The sequence below is a fragment of the Wyeomyia smithii genome, chromosome 3 (genome assembly GCF_029784165.1).
Source record: "Wyeomyia smithii strain HCP4-BCI-WySm-NY-G18 chromosome 3, ASM2978416v1, whole genome shotgun sequence".
Classification (NCBI taxonomy): domain Eukaryota; kingdom Metazoa; phylum Arthropoda; class Insecta; order Diptera; family Culicidae; genus Wyeomyia; species Wyeomyia smithii.
Window position 1 is genome coordinate 77,477,495 of NC_073696.1, and position 18,425 is coordinate 77,495,919.

An 18,425-nucleotide genomic window follows, 5' to 3' on the forward strand; every position below is an offset into this window, starting at 1 on the left:
CGTTGTAGGTTCGAGTCTCGGCTTAAGAGAGACTGTTAGTGTCAGTAGGATCGTAGCGCTAGCCCCACAATTGTCCTGTACACAAAACAGGCTGTGAAGTCTGTGTATAAATAAACAGAATGTCGAGTTCCGAATCGGAATGTAGCACCAAGGCTACTTTAAACTTTAAGAACTATGGAAAAACAAACTTAAAATAGCAGATGATCGACACAATTCGGATAAATGTTTTTATCAACACACTGTTGTATACAAAAAATATTTATTATTGTTCTAAACAAAAATATCGTATCACTTAAGAACCTCTCCTCAATCAAAGCGTATTATTTCTTTTCTGAAATTAAATGTTATATGTCATTCAAGTTCCAAGCCGGAAAAAAATTTCGTCTTTAAGAGTCTTATTTCTTGTTCATGACACGTTGATTAACAAATCTGTGATATCAACGTTTTATTATCTCATGTGATAGAAGACGTTTTTGGCATTCTAAAGATTCACCTATGCTATCCACTCGAATTGGTGTCAGTTGAAGTGTATTGCTTGATTAGTTTATTGAGGTAAATTAAGAATCTACTCAAAACTCAATTCGATCTTGTCATACGAAATTTAAATACGCTGGTACATTGGTATGCTGTCTAGTAAAACGAGATATTAACTATTAGTAGATGAGAGTGTAGCGACAGGCATTGATGAAATCTACATTAGAAAATATTAATCGTCACAATATCCATATTTGTGCTTCAACAAACTTAAACCAGCTGGTGTTTCTATCGTTTTGATCCAACAAAGTTTATTTAGTTCAAAGAATGCAGAGTGTCAACTTCTCACATCGATTATCAAATACGACCAGTCAATCTATTTCAACAAACTTAATGAGTAACACAACATTGATAAGTATTATTGTTTCAGTTTGTGAACGATGAGTTGAATATGGAAAAGCTACAGTTCGTTACAGTTGAAATAATAAATTTCAGACAACGTGGTTCGTATCCGAGATAAACTTGAAGAAGTTATATTGTTCTAAACTTATAAATTACAGTTTTGTTCTGAAATAATTTACATATCTAAACGAACGCACAACTATTTTTACAACTCAGAAAATTTGATAACTAAGGCCTAATGAGACTCATATCGCGGTGACCAAGCGTTACTAAAATAATTGAATGTCTTTTAACAGTCTATATGAAGATGTACGCTTCGACATCAGAATAGGTTTCGTACCTGTCATTGCAAAGGATTATTGATCTTTTTCATTTTGGTCTTTGTAGAATTTGAGGTGAAAGTATTGTTTGAAACATACTTGCTGCAAATCGCTAGTGTAAACTAAGCACAATTCTTGAGTACAGTCTACCATCCAATCACAAAAAAAATCACATTTATCACCACCGTCACCTGAAACTGATCGGATGTCGAGTGGTTCAGCAATAAACCAACAATTTCTATCTAGCACAAAAACAATACAGCTTCATCCGATAATCGTCTACGCAGTAGCTCTGCTTCCCGTAAAGATTTGTTCTACTCACACTTCCCGTTAATGAGCTTTGATTATTGGAATCGATTCGAATCGTAGCTTCAAACTCCGCCCCACCAGGCTTCGTTACGAATCGAACACTAATGTCACTGAAGTGATTGGTAGGTTTTTTTGATATTATCTCCTCGGTTGAAATGCCCAAAGTTGCATCTTCTATCGTGTATAAATGTAAAGCACTGCACTGCGGGTACTTTTTCAGCATTTGATTCAAACTTTTCACCGCGAAACGCGTCACGGTGATTACACGGTAGTCATTGGTTGCAATAGGTTTATGGTCATGGCAGGTGCACCAATGCGCAGCTATTCCGGCGTCTTCACATGTTCGAGTTGGTGCGATCGGTAGAAAAAGACTGATGCCCCGCGGTGTAGGCTTAGTCTCTAGTAGCTCTAAGGAACGCCTCTTGATTGCTGCAGGCGTTAACGATGACAAATGCGCTAAGTCTTTTAGCGTTTCATACAGATCAAAATGAGACGTCAACTGCTGACGATTTTTACGCAAATTGCGGTACGCTATCGAATATTTCTGTTGGAACCATTTAGGCAGAATGATAAACAAAAATGGTTGCCTCTCTTCCATCATACCTTGATATGTGTTGCGGTAGCTACCCCAACGTATGCCGTGGTCGCTAAGCAAAACGATAGCATTATTTTCCAGAAATTTTTCTTTCTCCATGTGCACCAGTAAACTTTTGTAGTCTCCATCAATCAATGAGGGATAGTTCAGCATATCATGGGTGACTGTGCAAGCCCACAAAAGGGCAAAACTTAACCGATCAGCCATTGCAACAACGATCTTCTTGGCATAGTCCACCAGAATTTCCGTAGGATTTCTTCCACCAAGACATAACTTAGAATTCACTTTCTTGTTATAACCAATCGATGATTCCGCTTGCCGGAAGAAATTTCTCAAATAATAATCAGTTGGTTGGTCATGGAAGCCCTTTCTCAGGTAGTTGAACGTTTCTAGTGTACTACTATCTTCGGCGTAGAACGTCCGATAGCCAACAGCAGCAAATTTGTGCCATACAAAAGGACATAAATCAAAAGTACTATTAGAAGTACTATTCGGAAGACATGCTGCTGCTAGTTCATCCAAATCCAAACCCGTTAGAACTGGAACGAGATTTGGATAAGTGTTGTCACCGACTTTATTGTAACCGAACATTTCCACTCCTGTAATAGAGGAAAATTAAGCTAAATTGTAAGTCACGTTTCACTAGTGGATACAATTACCTTTCAATCGTTCAATCACTGTCTCAACAGTTTGAGGCATTTGCCGGTGGAAGTTCAGTCTTGAAACGCTATCAATGCCAAGGATCATTACTCCTAGCTCATCCTTGTTTGGCTCGCGTATAGCCTTCAGATCATTTTTTAGCCTCGTACATCGCTCCTCAACTTTGGGTTTCAATGGTACAAATGCAAAATAATCCCTATAGAATACGAATTTCTTTCTACTTGAGTGCGTACAAATAACTGCAATGAACTCGCTGTTGATCGGAGCTCGTTCTCCGTAATCAAAGCAATGCTCTACTCCCACAACTTTAACTCTGTTATTTGATCGACGCTCGAACGGCCTGTAACAACACTGAATCATGCTTGCGTTGACCAAATCGTAATACCTCTCGACATCCTGTTCAGATAGTTGGAACCAAATTGAGCTGCTATCACTTTGGATCAATGCTGGAGTACAATTCAATCGTTCCACCGGCTCAACATACTTCTGAATGTGGTCATCCATTATCGGCAGGCTGGGCATTTTACAGCCAGGTGTGTTGACAAAGTACGAACTGTTGTAGTTGAAATGCTGCTCGTCGTCCTTGGTGATGAATGCATCCTCCCAGTAAGGATTACCCGTACCGCCACCATAGATCCACGACGGCAAACTGATGCTATACAGAAATAGCAGCAGAATACTAACCAAGATCAAAGCCAGCTTGAAACGAGCTTTACGCGAAGGAATCCTAATGTTGTGCATGCTGCGAGCCGGACTGCCACGTGCTATCAGTGTTCGGTAATCGATGCTCTTCGACATACTTCTGCAAAGAAAACGGAAGTGTTAGATAGAATTGCGTCTGACCGACATCTTTCTTCAAACTTTTTTTTTTTAAGTTCAAACTGACTGCGTTGCAGCCTGCTTGGTCAATTGCAATGATATCAATAGGATGGGCCTCGAAACCGCAATCTCCCAATCTTGTTTTCTCCTCAAAGTTTACAAGGTAGCTTGATCAACAATTAATAACAGTTGAGAACAAAAGATTTTTTATTTTGAAATTGCTTCTATTTTAGAAGATTCGATAGTGCACGAACATAAAATGATGAATAATGCATGGCAGCATAAAGACGACAGTATTGGAGTAGTTGAATGATTGTAAAAATGGCTTTCCGCGAAATTGTGTGCTTACATAGTAAATACTCTATAACTGTACTGCAACTGCAATTTTTATAAATTTGTTCTTTTTGTACCTCACAGATTTTCCAGAAACCATAAAGAGGTTTTTAAATCCTGGTTTACGTTTATTCTGCATTAGGTAACTTTAATTTACGATAATCGATTACACGACACCACTAAAATTTTTAGTTATAGAGTCAGTCATCGAGAAATTTTAGTAATGTTGTATTAGAACTAAAAAAATACTGCTTCTATACACAATTCTACACGATGTGGCCTAATTGAGCTACTGATAAACTATATAGAGAACTAACAAGGTATAAGCTTTATCTATAAGTATAATTTGAAAATAGCATGTCAAATGAACCGTTAGATTAGCATTTCAAATTAACCGAACCATTGGAAATAGGGGTAAGCGGAAACCAATAATAAATAATAGCTAATTGTTTATTTTCATTATTTTATTCTATTGTTTTCCTTTAACACTAAATGGAAACAAAAACTATATCATGTATCTATTGTGATTATTAAACACAATTGACTTGCTGGAATAGAATTGCTATGCATGTATGTATTGGTTTGGAGAAGAAAAACTCCCAGTCAGAACTCCAACAAAGCGTTTAGGTCATTTCTCTTGCCCCAGGTCACCGTCTAGTTTTCCAGTTAAATGCGAAACTAATATTGTTTCAACCAAAATTTTACACTTTCAGTACTGGTTCGTAGATAAGACGAGTTTGTAGAATTAGTAGTCCAGGAGACTTGCCGTAGAAAACCTGCAGAAGAAAACGAGTTAGTCCGATAGTCTACTGTAGTATGAGGAAATGAAAATTGCACATGATTTTCATTTTTTATCTAAGAATAGCTAGTATTTTACTTTTCATATAAACATTTTTCCCGTTGCGGTATGATAGAAGTATCAACTCACTTACTTTTATGGCGACAGATCGTTGAGATCCAATGCCGAATCTAGAATATGCCTCCACAAAACACGGTCTTGGGCTGTTCCTCTACACTTGCTACTTGGGCATCTTCGTCGAAAGCACACATCGAGCGCGTCTATTCGGTTTTCTACTACGTGGCCAGCCCACTGTAATCTGCTTTTTTTACCAGCTTGACAATATCAGCGTTTTTACCAGCTTGACAATATCAGCGTGTTTCGTACAGCTCGTGATTCATGTGCCTGTGCCACGCTCCATTTTCTTGTTTGCCACCGAGTATCGATCGCCGGCTTCTACACTCGAAGACCCCAAGCCCTCGTCGATCGGCCTCCTTCCACGTCCACGATTCATGTCCGTAGAGTGCCACCGGGAGGATCAGAATCATGTAGAGCGCAAATTTCATAAGCTGGCTACTCAATCTGTAATAAGCCCTATTCGCTGCCGCAATCCGTCTTTTCACATCGCGGCTCACTTCTTTGTCACATGTCACGAGAGTACCAAGATAAACAAATTCGTCGACCACTTCAAAAGTATCCCCAGCCATCGCTCCTCGGCACATTTGCCCTTCGTATTGCACCATCTAAAGCTATGTTGAACAGCAAGTCGGAGAGCCCGTCACCTTGCTTAAGACCATCTAACGTCACGAACGCGTCTGAAAGCGTTGCATGTAAGTTTAATTAGTTCTGTTGGAACACCATGTCCAAGCATGATTGTCACAGCTAATGAGCTATGGCGTTTCGCTGTATCGTACGCCACCCTCAAGTCCATAAACAGATGATGTGTTCGCAAGTCGTGTTCTCGGCTTGGCGAGGATCTGTCTCAAGGTGAAAATCTTGTCCGTTGTATATTGTCCCGCGCGAAAGCCACATTGGTATTCACCAACAAGGGCTTCCTGCAACGGCCTCAGTCGCTGGAAAGGATACAGGAGAGAATTTTATAAACGAAATTGAGGAGGGTTATGCCTTGATAATTACTACAGTCGAGTCTAGGCCCTTTTTTGTAGATAGGGCATATGAGTCCTTCCAACCAGTCCATTGGAAGGATTATCCTCAACAGATTGGTGAGGTACACGGAGAATGTACACGATCTGGCAAGTAACCAGCTCAGCTTCCGGAAGGGCAGGTCCACGCTGGATGCCATATCCTTCGTCACCAAGACGTCGGAGGTAGCACTCCAGCGTAAGAGAAGGGCAATATGCTATTGCGCAATCGTCACGCTCGACGTGAAGAATGCTTTCAATAGCGCCAGTTGGGACTCCACAGCGCTCGCGCTCAGGAGCATCCATGTACCGGTGTCGAGTACTTGTTTACAACACGGAGGAGGGTCAGAAGTGCGTCCCAATCACCACAGGAGTAACGCAAGGTTCAATCCTGGGTCCGGTTTTGTGGAATGTCATGTATGACGTAGTGTTGAAACTTAAGTTCTGTAGGGGTTGTGATCGTCGGCTTTGCAGAAGACAGATTGCTGGAGGTTTACGGCGTGTCGATCGAGGTGGCCGCGCACTATATACGCAAGGTCGAGGACTGGATGCTCTCCAGGCAACTGAAGCTTGCGTATCATAAGACGGAGGTCACGGTTGTGAACAACCGTAAATCGGAGCAGCAGGCGGTGGTCAGAGTCGGAGACAGCACCATCACCTCAAAGCGATCGCTGAAGCTCTTGGGATTTATGGTGGACGTCAAGCTCACGTTCGGGAGCCACGTTGACTATGCCGGCTATTTCAGCACTATCTCGTATGATGTCCAACAGCCCAGCGGTTTATGGCAGCAAGCGAAAACTTCTTGCCAGGGTGGTTTCGTCCATACTTGGGTATGGTGGGCCAGTGTGGTCCAGAGCGCTAGGTACTTACAGTTACCGCGGAAAACTGGAAGGTACCTACAGGCTCATTTGCCTGAGAGTTGCGAGTGCGTATCGTACGGTGTCATACGATGCAATCTGTGTCTTGTCCGGCATGATGCCTATCAGCATAGCCATCAAGCAGGACAGAGAATGTTTCGACTAACGTGGCACAAGGGGCATACGAGGTACCAGAATATCATTCCCGATGCTCCGCTGGCAGCGGGAATGGTCTAACTCCACAAAGGGCAGATGGACAAACCGACTTATACCGGAGATATCCGGTTGGGTTGATGCCTCTTCAGCTGGTCTCGAGGTGCGATGCTGGCCTAAAAAGCCAGTCGTCGTAGGCTTGAGTCTTGACTCGGGAGAGACTGTTATTGTCCTGTACACTTAACGGTTGGCTACGAAGTCTGTCTATAGTAAATAGCAGGTCAAGTTCCGAATCGGAATGTAGCACCAAGGCTTTGCTTTTATCCGGTTGGGTCAAGAGGCGCCATGGCGAACTGCCATCTGACACAAATCCTATCAGGCCATGGTTGCTTCAGGTAATATATGCACAGATTCGGATACGCTAAGTCCCCCATGAGTCCCGAGTGCGTGGAGGAGGAGGAGACTGCTGAGCAGGTCTTCTTCGTATGCCCCCGTTTCGAAAAAGTGAGAAGCGACATGATGTCTGTGAGCGGGCTTGGCACTACTTCGGACAACCTAGTCCGGAGGATGTACGACTACCCGGACATCCGAGACACGGCCTGTCCGGCCGCCTCCTAGATTGTCCTGGAGCTGCAACGTGTGTGGCGGGTCAACCACCAACACGCCAATGGTAGCTAACTGCCAGGGCTGGAGACTGGAGGGGTTTTAGTGGGTCGGGACAGGGATCAGTAGGTGTTTGAGGGAGTGTAACTACACCAGCATCTTTCCCCTAGTCCATCCCCACACCCTGATTTCTCTTCTCAGGTGTTTTTTCGCAGATTTTCCCGCCACCTTAAAAACAGTCCGTTGGTAGTTGATGAATTGCACTACACAGCCGCTTGCTCCCGACTTTGAAAAGCTCGGCCGGTAATCCGGCCTTTCCAGCGGCTTTGTGGCTCTCCAGCTCTTTGCAAGCATTCTTCACCTCGTCCAATGTTGATGGACCCATGGCTTATCTACCCTTCCCAATTTCTATTCTTCTATCCCCCTCGACGACTCTCCTACCTTCCTCACCGTTTAACACCACTCCAAAATGTTGCTTCCAACGACTGGCAACCTGCAATTTATGGGTAATCAAATTCCCCTCCCTTTCATTACACATGGCAGGTACTGGCATGGTCCGGTTCCTGATTCCGTTAATGAAGCCTCTTTTCGACAGCTCTAGCCTCCCGGTATTTCTTCCACACGATTAGTTATTACTAACGCGCTGTTTCGCTGACCACATCATGGACGTGCATCTACTGCTCGTTCAGGTCCACTCCAGCTGGTTCATCGATCCGTTTATCAACTTTCCAAGTATACTCTGCAGTAACTCTTTCCGCTGATAGCCTCTGGATGTACATACGTATCTTCCTCGCCGATCTCGATTTAAATACGCAGGGCAGCCGGATGCGAATTTTGCCTGCCACAAGATAGTGATCCGAGTCGATGTTCGGCCCTCGAAAGCACCGCAAATCTTACTTACTTACTTAGAAGGCCGTACGTCCTAAGACATGGCCTGAATAACGTGTTTCCGCCAATTCACTCGGTCCATGGCTGTCTGCCTCCGGTTCCGCGGGCACCCGGTACTTTGCAAATCGTGCTCCATCTGGTCCACCCATCTCGCTCGTTGCGCCCCTCGCCTTCTCGTTCCCGCCGGATTTGAAGCGAACACCAATTTTGCAGGGTAGCTATCCGGCATTCTAGCTACATCTATCCGGCATTCTAGCACCGCAAATCTATGACGTCTGAAAAGTGCCGACCGTCGATCAGCATGTGGTCGATCTGGGAGCAGGCCTCTCAATTGGGATGTCTCCAGGTGTACTTTGGAATGTTCAGACGTGCAAAATGCTTACTACAGCCGTTGTCCTCAAAACTGCATATATGCTCTTGCATCCCCGTTAGCAGTGATTTTCGATTCTTCGCTTACTCATGGTGTCTTCCCAAGCTGCTGGAAAAACTCTTTTGTCTTTCCGGTTCACTAAAAAGGATGTAAGCGTACCGTTTCCATTTATCGAGGAATTGCCGCCTTGTGTGCTTCGTCAAAGCGTTTCGAGCTGATAGTTCTGAGCTTTTTGACACAGAAATGCTCGCAGTATATTTCGTCAGACCAGCATGGCTTCGTTCCGAAACGCTCCACTACCAATAACCAGTGGTGGGCACCATTTCGCTAATTCGCTAATTCGCTAATTAGCGACGCTAAAATTCAGTTAGCGATTTAGCGATTTCGCTAATTTTTGAGCTGGTTAGCGAAACTGTTAGCGTCGCTAAAATTTTGGCCTTCGAAACGCAATTTCTAATTCGCTAAATTTTGTAGAGAAGCGACAATAGAAATATTTAGAAAAACTGTGAATTGCTGATGGCGTACGTAAATTGCTTCGAAAGATGAACATACTTTACTGCGAAAGTTACTTTTGTCATTTTTTTACCCTAGAAAGGAGTTCCAGCTATCGTTCAAGCCACAGGAGCATTTTGAAGAACAAGCACAAGGTCTAGATTGAATTTTCGGCACACCAAGAACTTTGGTAAATTGCAATGCGCTCGAAATTATGACAACTTTGGTTCTACTTTTTCGATTCAGATAATAATTGAATTTTTATGAAAACATTCCTAAAAGTATCTTTTTTCAATGCAAGCTAAATAACTTTTGTTATTCTTGTTTTTACAAAATCAAATATGAATACCGTTTCGTGAACCTCTTACTGTAAATAGCTTTAAAAAGTAATTGTTGTCGTTTGTTTAACCAAAACAGATCAAAGTGGTCAAAATCTGACTAAACACGAGCAATAAATATAGCGATATGACTATTCACATATTAAAAAGTTAGCGATTAGCGATTAGCGAAAGTTCCGCTAAGGTGGGTTTAGCGTTTAGCGTTTAGCGATTATCGAGCTAAATTTTCCGGTTAGCGACTTAGCGATTAGCGTCGCTAAATTTTCGGTTAGCGGTGCCCACCACTGCCAATAACCTTGTATCACTCACCTCTTTCATCGTACGGCATATGGAAAAAGGGTCGCAGGTAGATGCAATTTACACAGATCTTTCTGCTGCATTCGACAAAATGGATCATGAAATTGTTTTGGCTAAATTTGAAAGATTAGGCATTGGCGGTAGTCTTCTTTCTAGGCTGCGCTCGTACCTGACTAACAGAAACATTTCCGTTAAAATAGGTGATCATGTTTCGTTCCCATTTCAAATGAAATCCGGCGTTCCAAAAGGTAGTCATCTCGGACCATTCTTGTTTCTGCTGTACATGTACGATGCAAACTACGTTCTGAAATGCCAGAGGAAATGCCAGAGGAACGCTGATGATCTGAAACTTTGTTATGTTATTGAAAAACCAAGTGATGCCCTCTTTCTCCAAAATGAACTGAACGTCTTTGCGGCTTGGTGCAAGACAAATCGAATGGTCCTCAATGCTTCCAAATGCTCTGTGATATCCTTTGGGCGTAAGCGACAGCTAGCCTTAACCGACTACGTCTTAAGCGACACTGTGATAAAACGCGAGAGCACCGTGAAAGACCTGAGAGTACTTCTAGATTCTTCACTAACGTTCAAAAATCAAGTGTTATACGTTGTTTCGAAAGCATCATCTCAGTTAGGATTCATCTTCCGATTTGGCAAATACTTCTAGGATGTGTACTGCTTGAAGGCTCTATATTGTGCTTTAGTACGGTCAACGCTCGAGTACTCAGCCGTCGTTTGGGCGCCATATTACCAAAACGGAATCAATAGAATCGAGGCGGTTCAACGAAAGTTCGTACGTTTTGCGCTGCGTCATTTGCCGTGGCGTGACCGGAATAACCTCCCTAGATATGCTGAGCGCTGCAGGTTAATACATCTGGATGCTCTCGACGTCAGAAGAGATGTCACTAAAGCCTGCTTTATCAGCGACTTGCTAACTTCCAATATAGATTGTCCCGAGCTTCTCAGTCGTCTGGACGTAAACACCCGTAGACGTGCTCTTCGGTCCCATACGTTTCTTAGCTCAGGCAGATCCAGGACGAACTACGGGATGCACGAGCCGATGAAATGTAGGTATGTGTCGCGTTTTCGACAATTGTTTTGAATGTTTCGATTTTAATTTGTCTAGACGTGTAATCAGAAATAACTTTTTGAGAGTGTTGTCTGTTTAAGTTAGTCTTTACTTGTTAACTTTAGTACTAGTTTTAGTCATTGGGGTTGTTTCTACCTGTTGACTGTACAAACAAATAAATAAATAAATAAATAAACAAATGAATACAGATGGCTATTCCCCTGGCGAAGTTTACCAACCTCAAACCGTCGTCGTTGGTGGTAGAGTAAAGGCTTTCCCTACCAATAACGGGACGAAAGAATTCCTCTCGTCCGACTTGTGCGTTTATATCTTCGATGACGATCTTTTCGTGTTATGGGCACTCTTCATACATTTTCTCCAGGAGCTCATAGAACTACTCTGTCGGTTGCATCGTTTATCGGCATGTACACTGATTGACTGTAATTGAAGAATCTGGTCAGTAATATGCCTCCACCTTCCTAGTAGCATGAAACCAACGCCACGTTTCACTCTGTCGCCGCAACTGTAATAGATGTCGTACTTGAAAGAAGTGCCCGCGGTCGGATCAACCGTCCGGAATTCAAATTCTACCGTTTTTGACCAACGCACCTCTTGTATGGCTGCTACCTCCACTTTTGCCTTCCTATCTGGCCAAGATGCCTGCGCGTGCCGGTTCGAGCAGAGTCCTAACATTCAAAGTGCCAAGTTTCCAATCGTTGTCCTTTTTCGTTTGACTAGGTCTATACTGATTGCTTCGGTTCGTATTATTCTCTGAATTGTTCGTAGTATGTTTGTTTTAGCATGCTGTATTACTAGGGCCGTAATGCCTAGTCTCGTTACGAGGCTGCCATCTTGAGGTAGCTGACGAGACACCGTATTTCATAGTTCAGCCGTCCGCGCAGGATCAGTCGCCCTAACCTGGGGAACAGACACTCAGGCAAGCTGCTCTCCAAGAAGAACAACTCCCCTTTCCTGTCAGCATACGACCAAGTTCCCACCGGTTCACTGATCTTTCCTTGGTTGCTCGCATCCCAGTCGGTTCCACGTGGAGGTAGGGATAGGAGTTGCTTAGTACAGTAAAGTCTTTTTTTACACGGTTTTATTTTACACGGTTCTTTTTTACGACGATTTTCCAAATAACGCGATTTTTTTTACGTCGTTTTCTCAAATAACACGTTTTTTTCACGATTTTTCGTCTTCGCGTAAAATTATAACAGTAAGTAACAGTAATGGTAACAGACTATAGTAGGCTGTTTTTTACACAGTTTCATTTTTACACGGTTTTATTTTACACGGTTCTTTTTTACGACGTTTTTCCTAACAACGCGGTTTTTTACGACGTTTTTCCAAATAATGCTGTTTTTTGCAGGGTACGTAAAATCGTGTAAAAAGAACTTTTCTGTATTCTACTCTGGACCACACTGGGGTCTATTTTGTGCCAACAAGTACGGATTGTACTACTGGTACGCATTGCCCAGTCGTTTACCAACCTGTCAGCAAATTCGACGCAAAACAATGGTTCAAATAATTTTACTCGTTGTTCTCATCTCGTTTCACTGCTGTTGAAAATCAGAAATTCTGTTGTCATCGTAGAAGATTGCACAGCTTCAGAATATATTTCAGTTCAAAATAATTTATTCGAAGATAACATTGTATAACAACAGTCCCTGCTGCCTATTCTTATTCCTTTTGTATCTGGCACCGTTAAACTAAACTGAATTCTGCCTCGCCAAATAAATAAATTTAAAAAAAGTTCCTTCTTAACTTTGGTAATATTTTTATAGTTCATGTAATATATTTTCCAGGACACTGCCAGCAGCGAATATGATGCATGTATGCAAGGTGTATTGAACCCCCACATTTTCAATTCACTAAGCAGCTTTGCGCTAGTTTTTTGGACGCAAGACGAAACTTTTTTGGCCGACTTCCAGTTGCTGATTGCTGGTTGGAATTTATACACCCCCACCTCATGCACCAAGGTGGGAAGTGGGTTATTATAGAGAGTTATTGACGGTCATTAGTCACCGCAAAGCACATTGAGCAAGCATTCTCATTTACTCGCACATGGACGGAAATGCAAAGTTCAAGAAAATACACGCTAAATATACAATGCTATCCCAGTCATTGCAGCGCAGTACTATCTTCTCAATTAAAATTTCAAAGTTTTCATCTATAAATCACTGAGTTCTTATATTTCGTAAAAATATATAGGTAACGCTGTTCAGTCTGAGACACACGGACAGTATTTTCAAACCGGTGTTCAAAACCCGATAAGCACGTGACAGAGTGTTATCGTACAGCAAAATCATCTCATAGAGTTGCTTTTTATGTCAGCTTCAACAGCTAAAGATACAACAAGCCAAACAAGGATATAAAAAACAAGGGTTAAGTCTGATACACGTCCGTATAATTCTAAGAATCACAATATTGAATGCTAGGGCAAACTCAAACATTTATATATTCTCGATATAACGTTTTTTGACGTTGACTAACGTCTATATCGAAGTTAGGCCCCTGAATTTAAAAATCTAGTAATTCAACCATGGAAAACCAGAGAAAAGTGGTCAGGTTTTGAGCGCTTATTTTGCAGTCATCTATAATCAGGTTTTCGAGGTTTTGGCATCAATCGATCAGAAATTCTTTTACGGTTAAATTTATGTAACAAAAACAAACTATTGTTTGAGATACACTATTGAAAAATTGGTAATTAATATCGATTGTCTAAATCATACCGCGCAGCCAATCACTACCTCTCTTTCCAAGCACAGTCGACACTAACGGATACAATCGATCTGACTTTGTTGTTATTGTTGTTGTCACTTTCTGTTTCCGATGTTTATGCTGCTGCTAGCGGAAAAAACCTTGCAAATATGCATCTTTTTGTTGGTGTTAATTTTACGACAGCGGCCGGCGCCCCATCATTCTGATTCCAAAACCGCACCAGTGACATGCGGACGCTAGGTGATAGCAGCTGAAAGGAGGAAATACAAAATAGTACCGGTCATCTCGTGCCGGTTTCACCCGTTATGCTGGTGGCTTTTAGTAGATTAACCAGAAAACAACAATGTAATCGGCAACTGGCACCTTTTGGTGCCTCTAAATTTTGTTACAGAAGCGGCAAATTGAATTTTCTGTTTTACCAAATGCTGCTGCTAGCGGAAAAAACCTTGCAAAAATGCATGTTTGTGTTGGTGTTAATATTATGACAGCGGCCGGCGCAGCTTTCAAGAAACATTTGTCTCTACCATTCCATCATCTATGTAGCCCATCCCTCTTTCTATTTATCTGACGAAGCCTTGGTATAAAACGTATCGTTCGAACATTTCACCTCATCAGTTTCATTATTAAACCGTACCGGATACATACGGACGCTCGGTGTTAGCAGCTAAAAGGAGGAAAAACAAAATAGTACCGGTCATCTCGTGCCGGTTTGACCCGTGATGCTGGTGGCTACTGCAAAATACTAAAATGGCTGGAATTCTGGACGGAAACCAGTAAACAAGAAATCGGCAACTGGCACCTTTTGGTGCCTCGCAGTTTTATAATAGAAGCGGTTAGTTGAATTTTATGTTTTACAATTGCTGTTGCTAGCGGAAAAAAAACCTTGCAAAAATGCATGTTTATGTTGATGTTAATTTCACGACAGCGCTAGGTGTTAGCAGCTGAAAGGAGGAAAGACAAAATAGTACCGGTCATCTCGTGCCGGTTTCACCCGTTATGCTGGTGGCTTTTAGTAGATTAACCAGAAAACAACAATGTAATCGGCAACTGGCACCTTTTGGTGCCTCTAAATTTTGTTACAGAAGCGGCAAATTGAATTTTCTGTTTTACCAAATGCTGCTGCTAGCGGAAAAAACCTTGCAAAAATGCATGTTTGTGTTGGTGTTAATATTATGACAGCGGCCGGCGCAGCTCCAAGTATGATGACAGTTCTACAAGGTATGCTACATTTTTGTCTATCCACGCACACAAACAAATCTCGTTATGAAAAATTTCGCGTTTTGTATGGAATTCAGAACATTTTTGGAAATTTCTCGTTTTATGTTGTTTTATAACTGGTTTTTTTAGTTGGAGAGTGGATCTCCAGTTGAAACACACTAGAAATTGATTTTAATTTAGATTTAGTGTGAAAAGTTGCGACAATATGTCGAAATATAATATATAAAAATGCTATATTTCTAATAGTTGGAGCATAATCTTAGTCACTGTCATAGCTCATGACTTTTGTTACTGTATGAAACATAAGCGACTCCATTTAGAAGCGCTATTAGAGTACAAGAAAAAAAACGAAAAGTGCAAAAAGGTTACCGGCAAATTGATGAAAAACAGCATATTTTACCTAAGCCGCAGCATGTTTATGTATTCCCCACAAATAAAACATGTTTCAACATCATTTCTATAACTTTTCAGGAAAGAATGTTCAATAAGTTTAGTTTAAAATGCAAAATCATTTCAAATTTCATACAAAATTGGAAAAAGTTCATAACGATCACTAATACTAATGCATCGACGTGAATAGCATACCTTATAGAACTGTCATCATACTTGGGGCGCAGCTTTCAAGAAACATTTGTCTCTACCATTCCATCATCTATGTAGCCCATCCCTCTTTCTATTTATCTGACGAAGCCTTGGTATAAAACGTATCGTTCGAACATTTCACCTCATCAGTTTCATTATTAAACCGTACCGGATACATACGGACGCTCGGTGTTAGCAGCTAAAAGGAGGAAAAACAAAATAGTACCGGTCATCTCGTGCCGGTTTGACCCGTGATGCTGGTGGCTACTACAAAATACTAAAATGGCTGGAATTCTGGACGGAAACCAGTAAACAAGAAATCGGCAACTGGCACCTTTTGGTGCCTCGCAGTTTTATAATAGAAGCGGTTAGTTGAATTTTATGTTTTCCAATTGCTGTTGCTAGCGGAAAAAAACCTTGTAAAAATGCATGTTTATGTTGATGTTAATTTCACGACAGCGCCAGGATGTTAGCAGCTGAAAGGAGGAAAGACAAAATAGTACCGGTCATCTCGTGCCGGTTTCACCCGTTATGCTGGTGGCTTTTAGTAGATTAACCAGAAAACAACAATGTAATCGGCAACTGACACCTTTTGGTGCCTCTAAATTTTGTTACAGAAGCGGCAAATTGAATTTTCTGTTTTACCAAATGCTGCTGCTAGCGGAAAAAACCTTGCAAAAATGCATGTTTGTGTTGGTGTTAATATTATGACAGCGGCCGGCGCAGCTTCAAGAAACATTTGTCTCTACCATTCCATCATCTATGTAGCCCATCCCTCTTTCTATTTATCTGACGAAGCCTTGGTATAAAACGTATCGTTCGAACATTTCATCCCATCAGTTTCATTATTAAACCGTACCGGGTACATACGGACGCTCCGTGTTAGCAGCTAAAAGGAGGAAAAACAAAATAGTACCAGTCATCTCGTGCCGGTTTGACCCGTGATGCTGGTGGCTACTGCAAAATACTAAAATGGCTAGAATTCTGGACGGAAACCAGTAAACAAGAAATCGGCAACTGGCACCTTTTGGTGCCTCGCAGTTTTATAATAGAAGCGGTTAGTTGAATTTTATGTTTTACAATTGCTGTTGCTAGCGGAAAAAAACCTTGCAAAAATGCATGTTCATGTTGATGTTAATTTCACGACAGCGCCAGGATGTTAGCAGCTGAAAGGAGGAAAGACAAAATAGTACCGGTCATCTCGTGCCGGTTTCACCCGTTATGCTGGTGGCTTTTAGTAGATTAACCAGAAAACAACAATGTAATCGGCAACTGGCACCTTTTGGTGCCTCTAAATTTTGTTACAGAAGCGGCAAATTGAATTTTCTGTTTTACCAAATGCTGCTGCTAGCGGAAAAAACCTTGCAAAAATGCATGTTTGTGTTGGTGTTAATATTATGACAGCGGCCGGCGCAGCTTTCAAGAAACATTTGTCTCTACCATTCCATCATCTATGTAGCCCATCCCTCTTTCTAATTATCTGACGAAGCCTTGGTATAAAACGTATCGCTCGAACATTTCACCCCATCAGTTTCATTATTAAACCGAACCGGATACATACGGACGCTCGGTGTTAGCAGCTAAAAGGAGGAAAAACAAAATAGTACCAGTCATCTCGTGCCGGTTTGACCCGTGATGCTGGTGGCTACTGCAAAATACTAAAATGGCTGGAATTCTGGACAGAAACCAGTAAACAAGAAATCGGCAACTGGCACCGTTTGGTGCCTCGCAGTTTTATAATAGGAGCGGTTAGTTGAATTTTATGTTTTACAATTGCTGTTGCTAGCGAAAAAAAAAAAAACCTTGCAAAAATGCATGTTTATGTTGATGTTAATTTCACGACAGCGCTAGGTGTTAGCAGCTGAAAGGAGGAAAGACAAAATAGTACCGGTCATCTCGTGCCGGTTTCACCCGTTATGCTGGTGGCTTTTAGTAGATTAACCAGAAAACAACAATGTTGGTGTTAATATTATGACAGCGGCCGGCGCAGCTTTCAAGAAACATTTGTCTCTACCATTCCATCACCTATGTAGCCCCTCCCTCTTTCTAATTATCTGACGAAGCCTTGGTATAAAACGTATCGTTCGAACATTTCACCCCATCAGTTTCATTATTAAGCCGTACCGGGTACATACGGACGCTCGGTGTTAGCAGCTAAAAGGGGGAAAAACAAAATAGTACCAGTCATCTCGTGCCGGTTTGACCCGTGATGCTGGTGGCTACTGCAAAATACTAAAATGGCTGGAATTCTGGACAGAAACCAGTAAACAAGAAATCGGCAACTGGCACCGTTTGGTGCCTCGCAGTTTTATAATAGGAGCGGTTAGTTGAATTTTATGTTTTACAATTGCTGTTGCTAGCGAAAAAAAAAAAACCTTGCAAAAATGCATGTTTATGTTGATGTTAATTTCACGACAGCGCTAGGTGTTAGCAGCTGAAAGGAGGAAAGACAAAATAGTACCGGTCATCTCGTGCCGGTTTCACCCGTTATGCTGGTGGCTTTTAGTAGATTAACCAGAAAACAACAATGTTGGTGTTAATATTATGACAGCGGCCGGCGCAGCTTTCAAGAAACATTTGTCTCTACCATTCCATCACCTATGTAGCCCCTCCCTCTTTCTAATTATCTGACGAAGCCTTGGTATAAAACGTATCGTTCGAACATTTCACCCCATCAGTTTCATTATTAAGCCGTACCGGGTACATACGGACGCTCGGTGTTAGCAGCTAAAAGGAGGAAAAACAAAATAGTACCAGTCATCTCGTGCCGGTTTGACCCGTGATGCTGGTGGCTACTGCAAAATACTAAAATGGCTAGAATTCTGGACGGAAACCAGTAAACAAGAAATCGGCAACTGGCACCTTTTGGTGCCTCGCAGTTTTATAATAGAAGCGGTTAGTTGAATTTTATGTTTTACAATTGCTGTTGCTAGCGGAAAAAAACCTTGCAAAAATGCATGTTCATGTTGATGTTAATTTCACGACAGCGCCAGGATGTTAGCAGCTGA

At 41.9% G+C, this 18,425-nt stretch overlaps 1 protein-coding gene across 3 annotated transcripts in view; it reads right to left on the bottom strand.

Annotated features, from left to right (window-relative positions):
* Window positions 1-242: 242 nt before the first annotated feature.
* Window positions 243-18,425, bottom strand: part of LOC129731155 (uncharacterized) — a 44,797-nt gene continuing 26,614 nt past the window's right edge. Inside the window, exons 1-3 of one of the 3 annotated variants that reach the window (XM_055690943.1) lie at window positions 3,990-4,202; window positions 2,760-3,562; window positions 243-2,699 (exon numbers count right to left, since the gene is read on the bottom strand). In XM_055690943.1, coding sequence (XP_055546918.1) covers window positions 1,435-2,699; window positions 2,760-3,562; window positions 3,990-4,051 — 2,130 coding nt within the window. In that variant the 5' untranslated portion in view covers window positions 4,052-4,202 and the 3' untranslated portion in view covers window positions 243-1,434. Of the gene's footprint in view, window positions 2,700-2,759; window positions 3,563-3,928; window positions 3,950-3,989; window positions 4,203-18,425 lie in introns of those variants that run through there. The other 2 variants (XM_055690946.1, XM_055690944.1) reach the window with 2 other exon arrangements.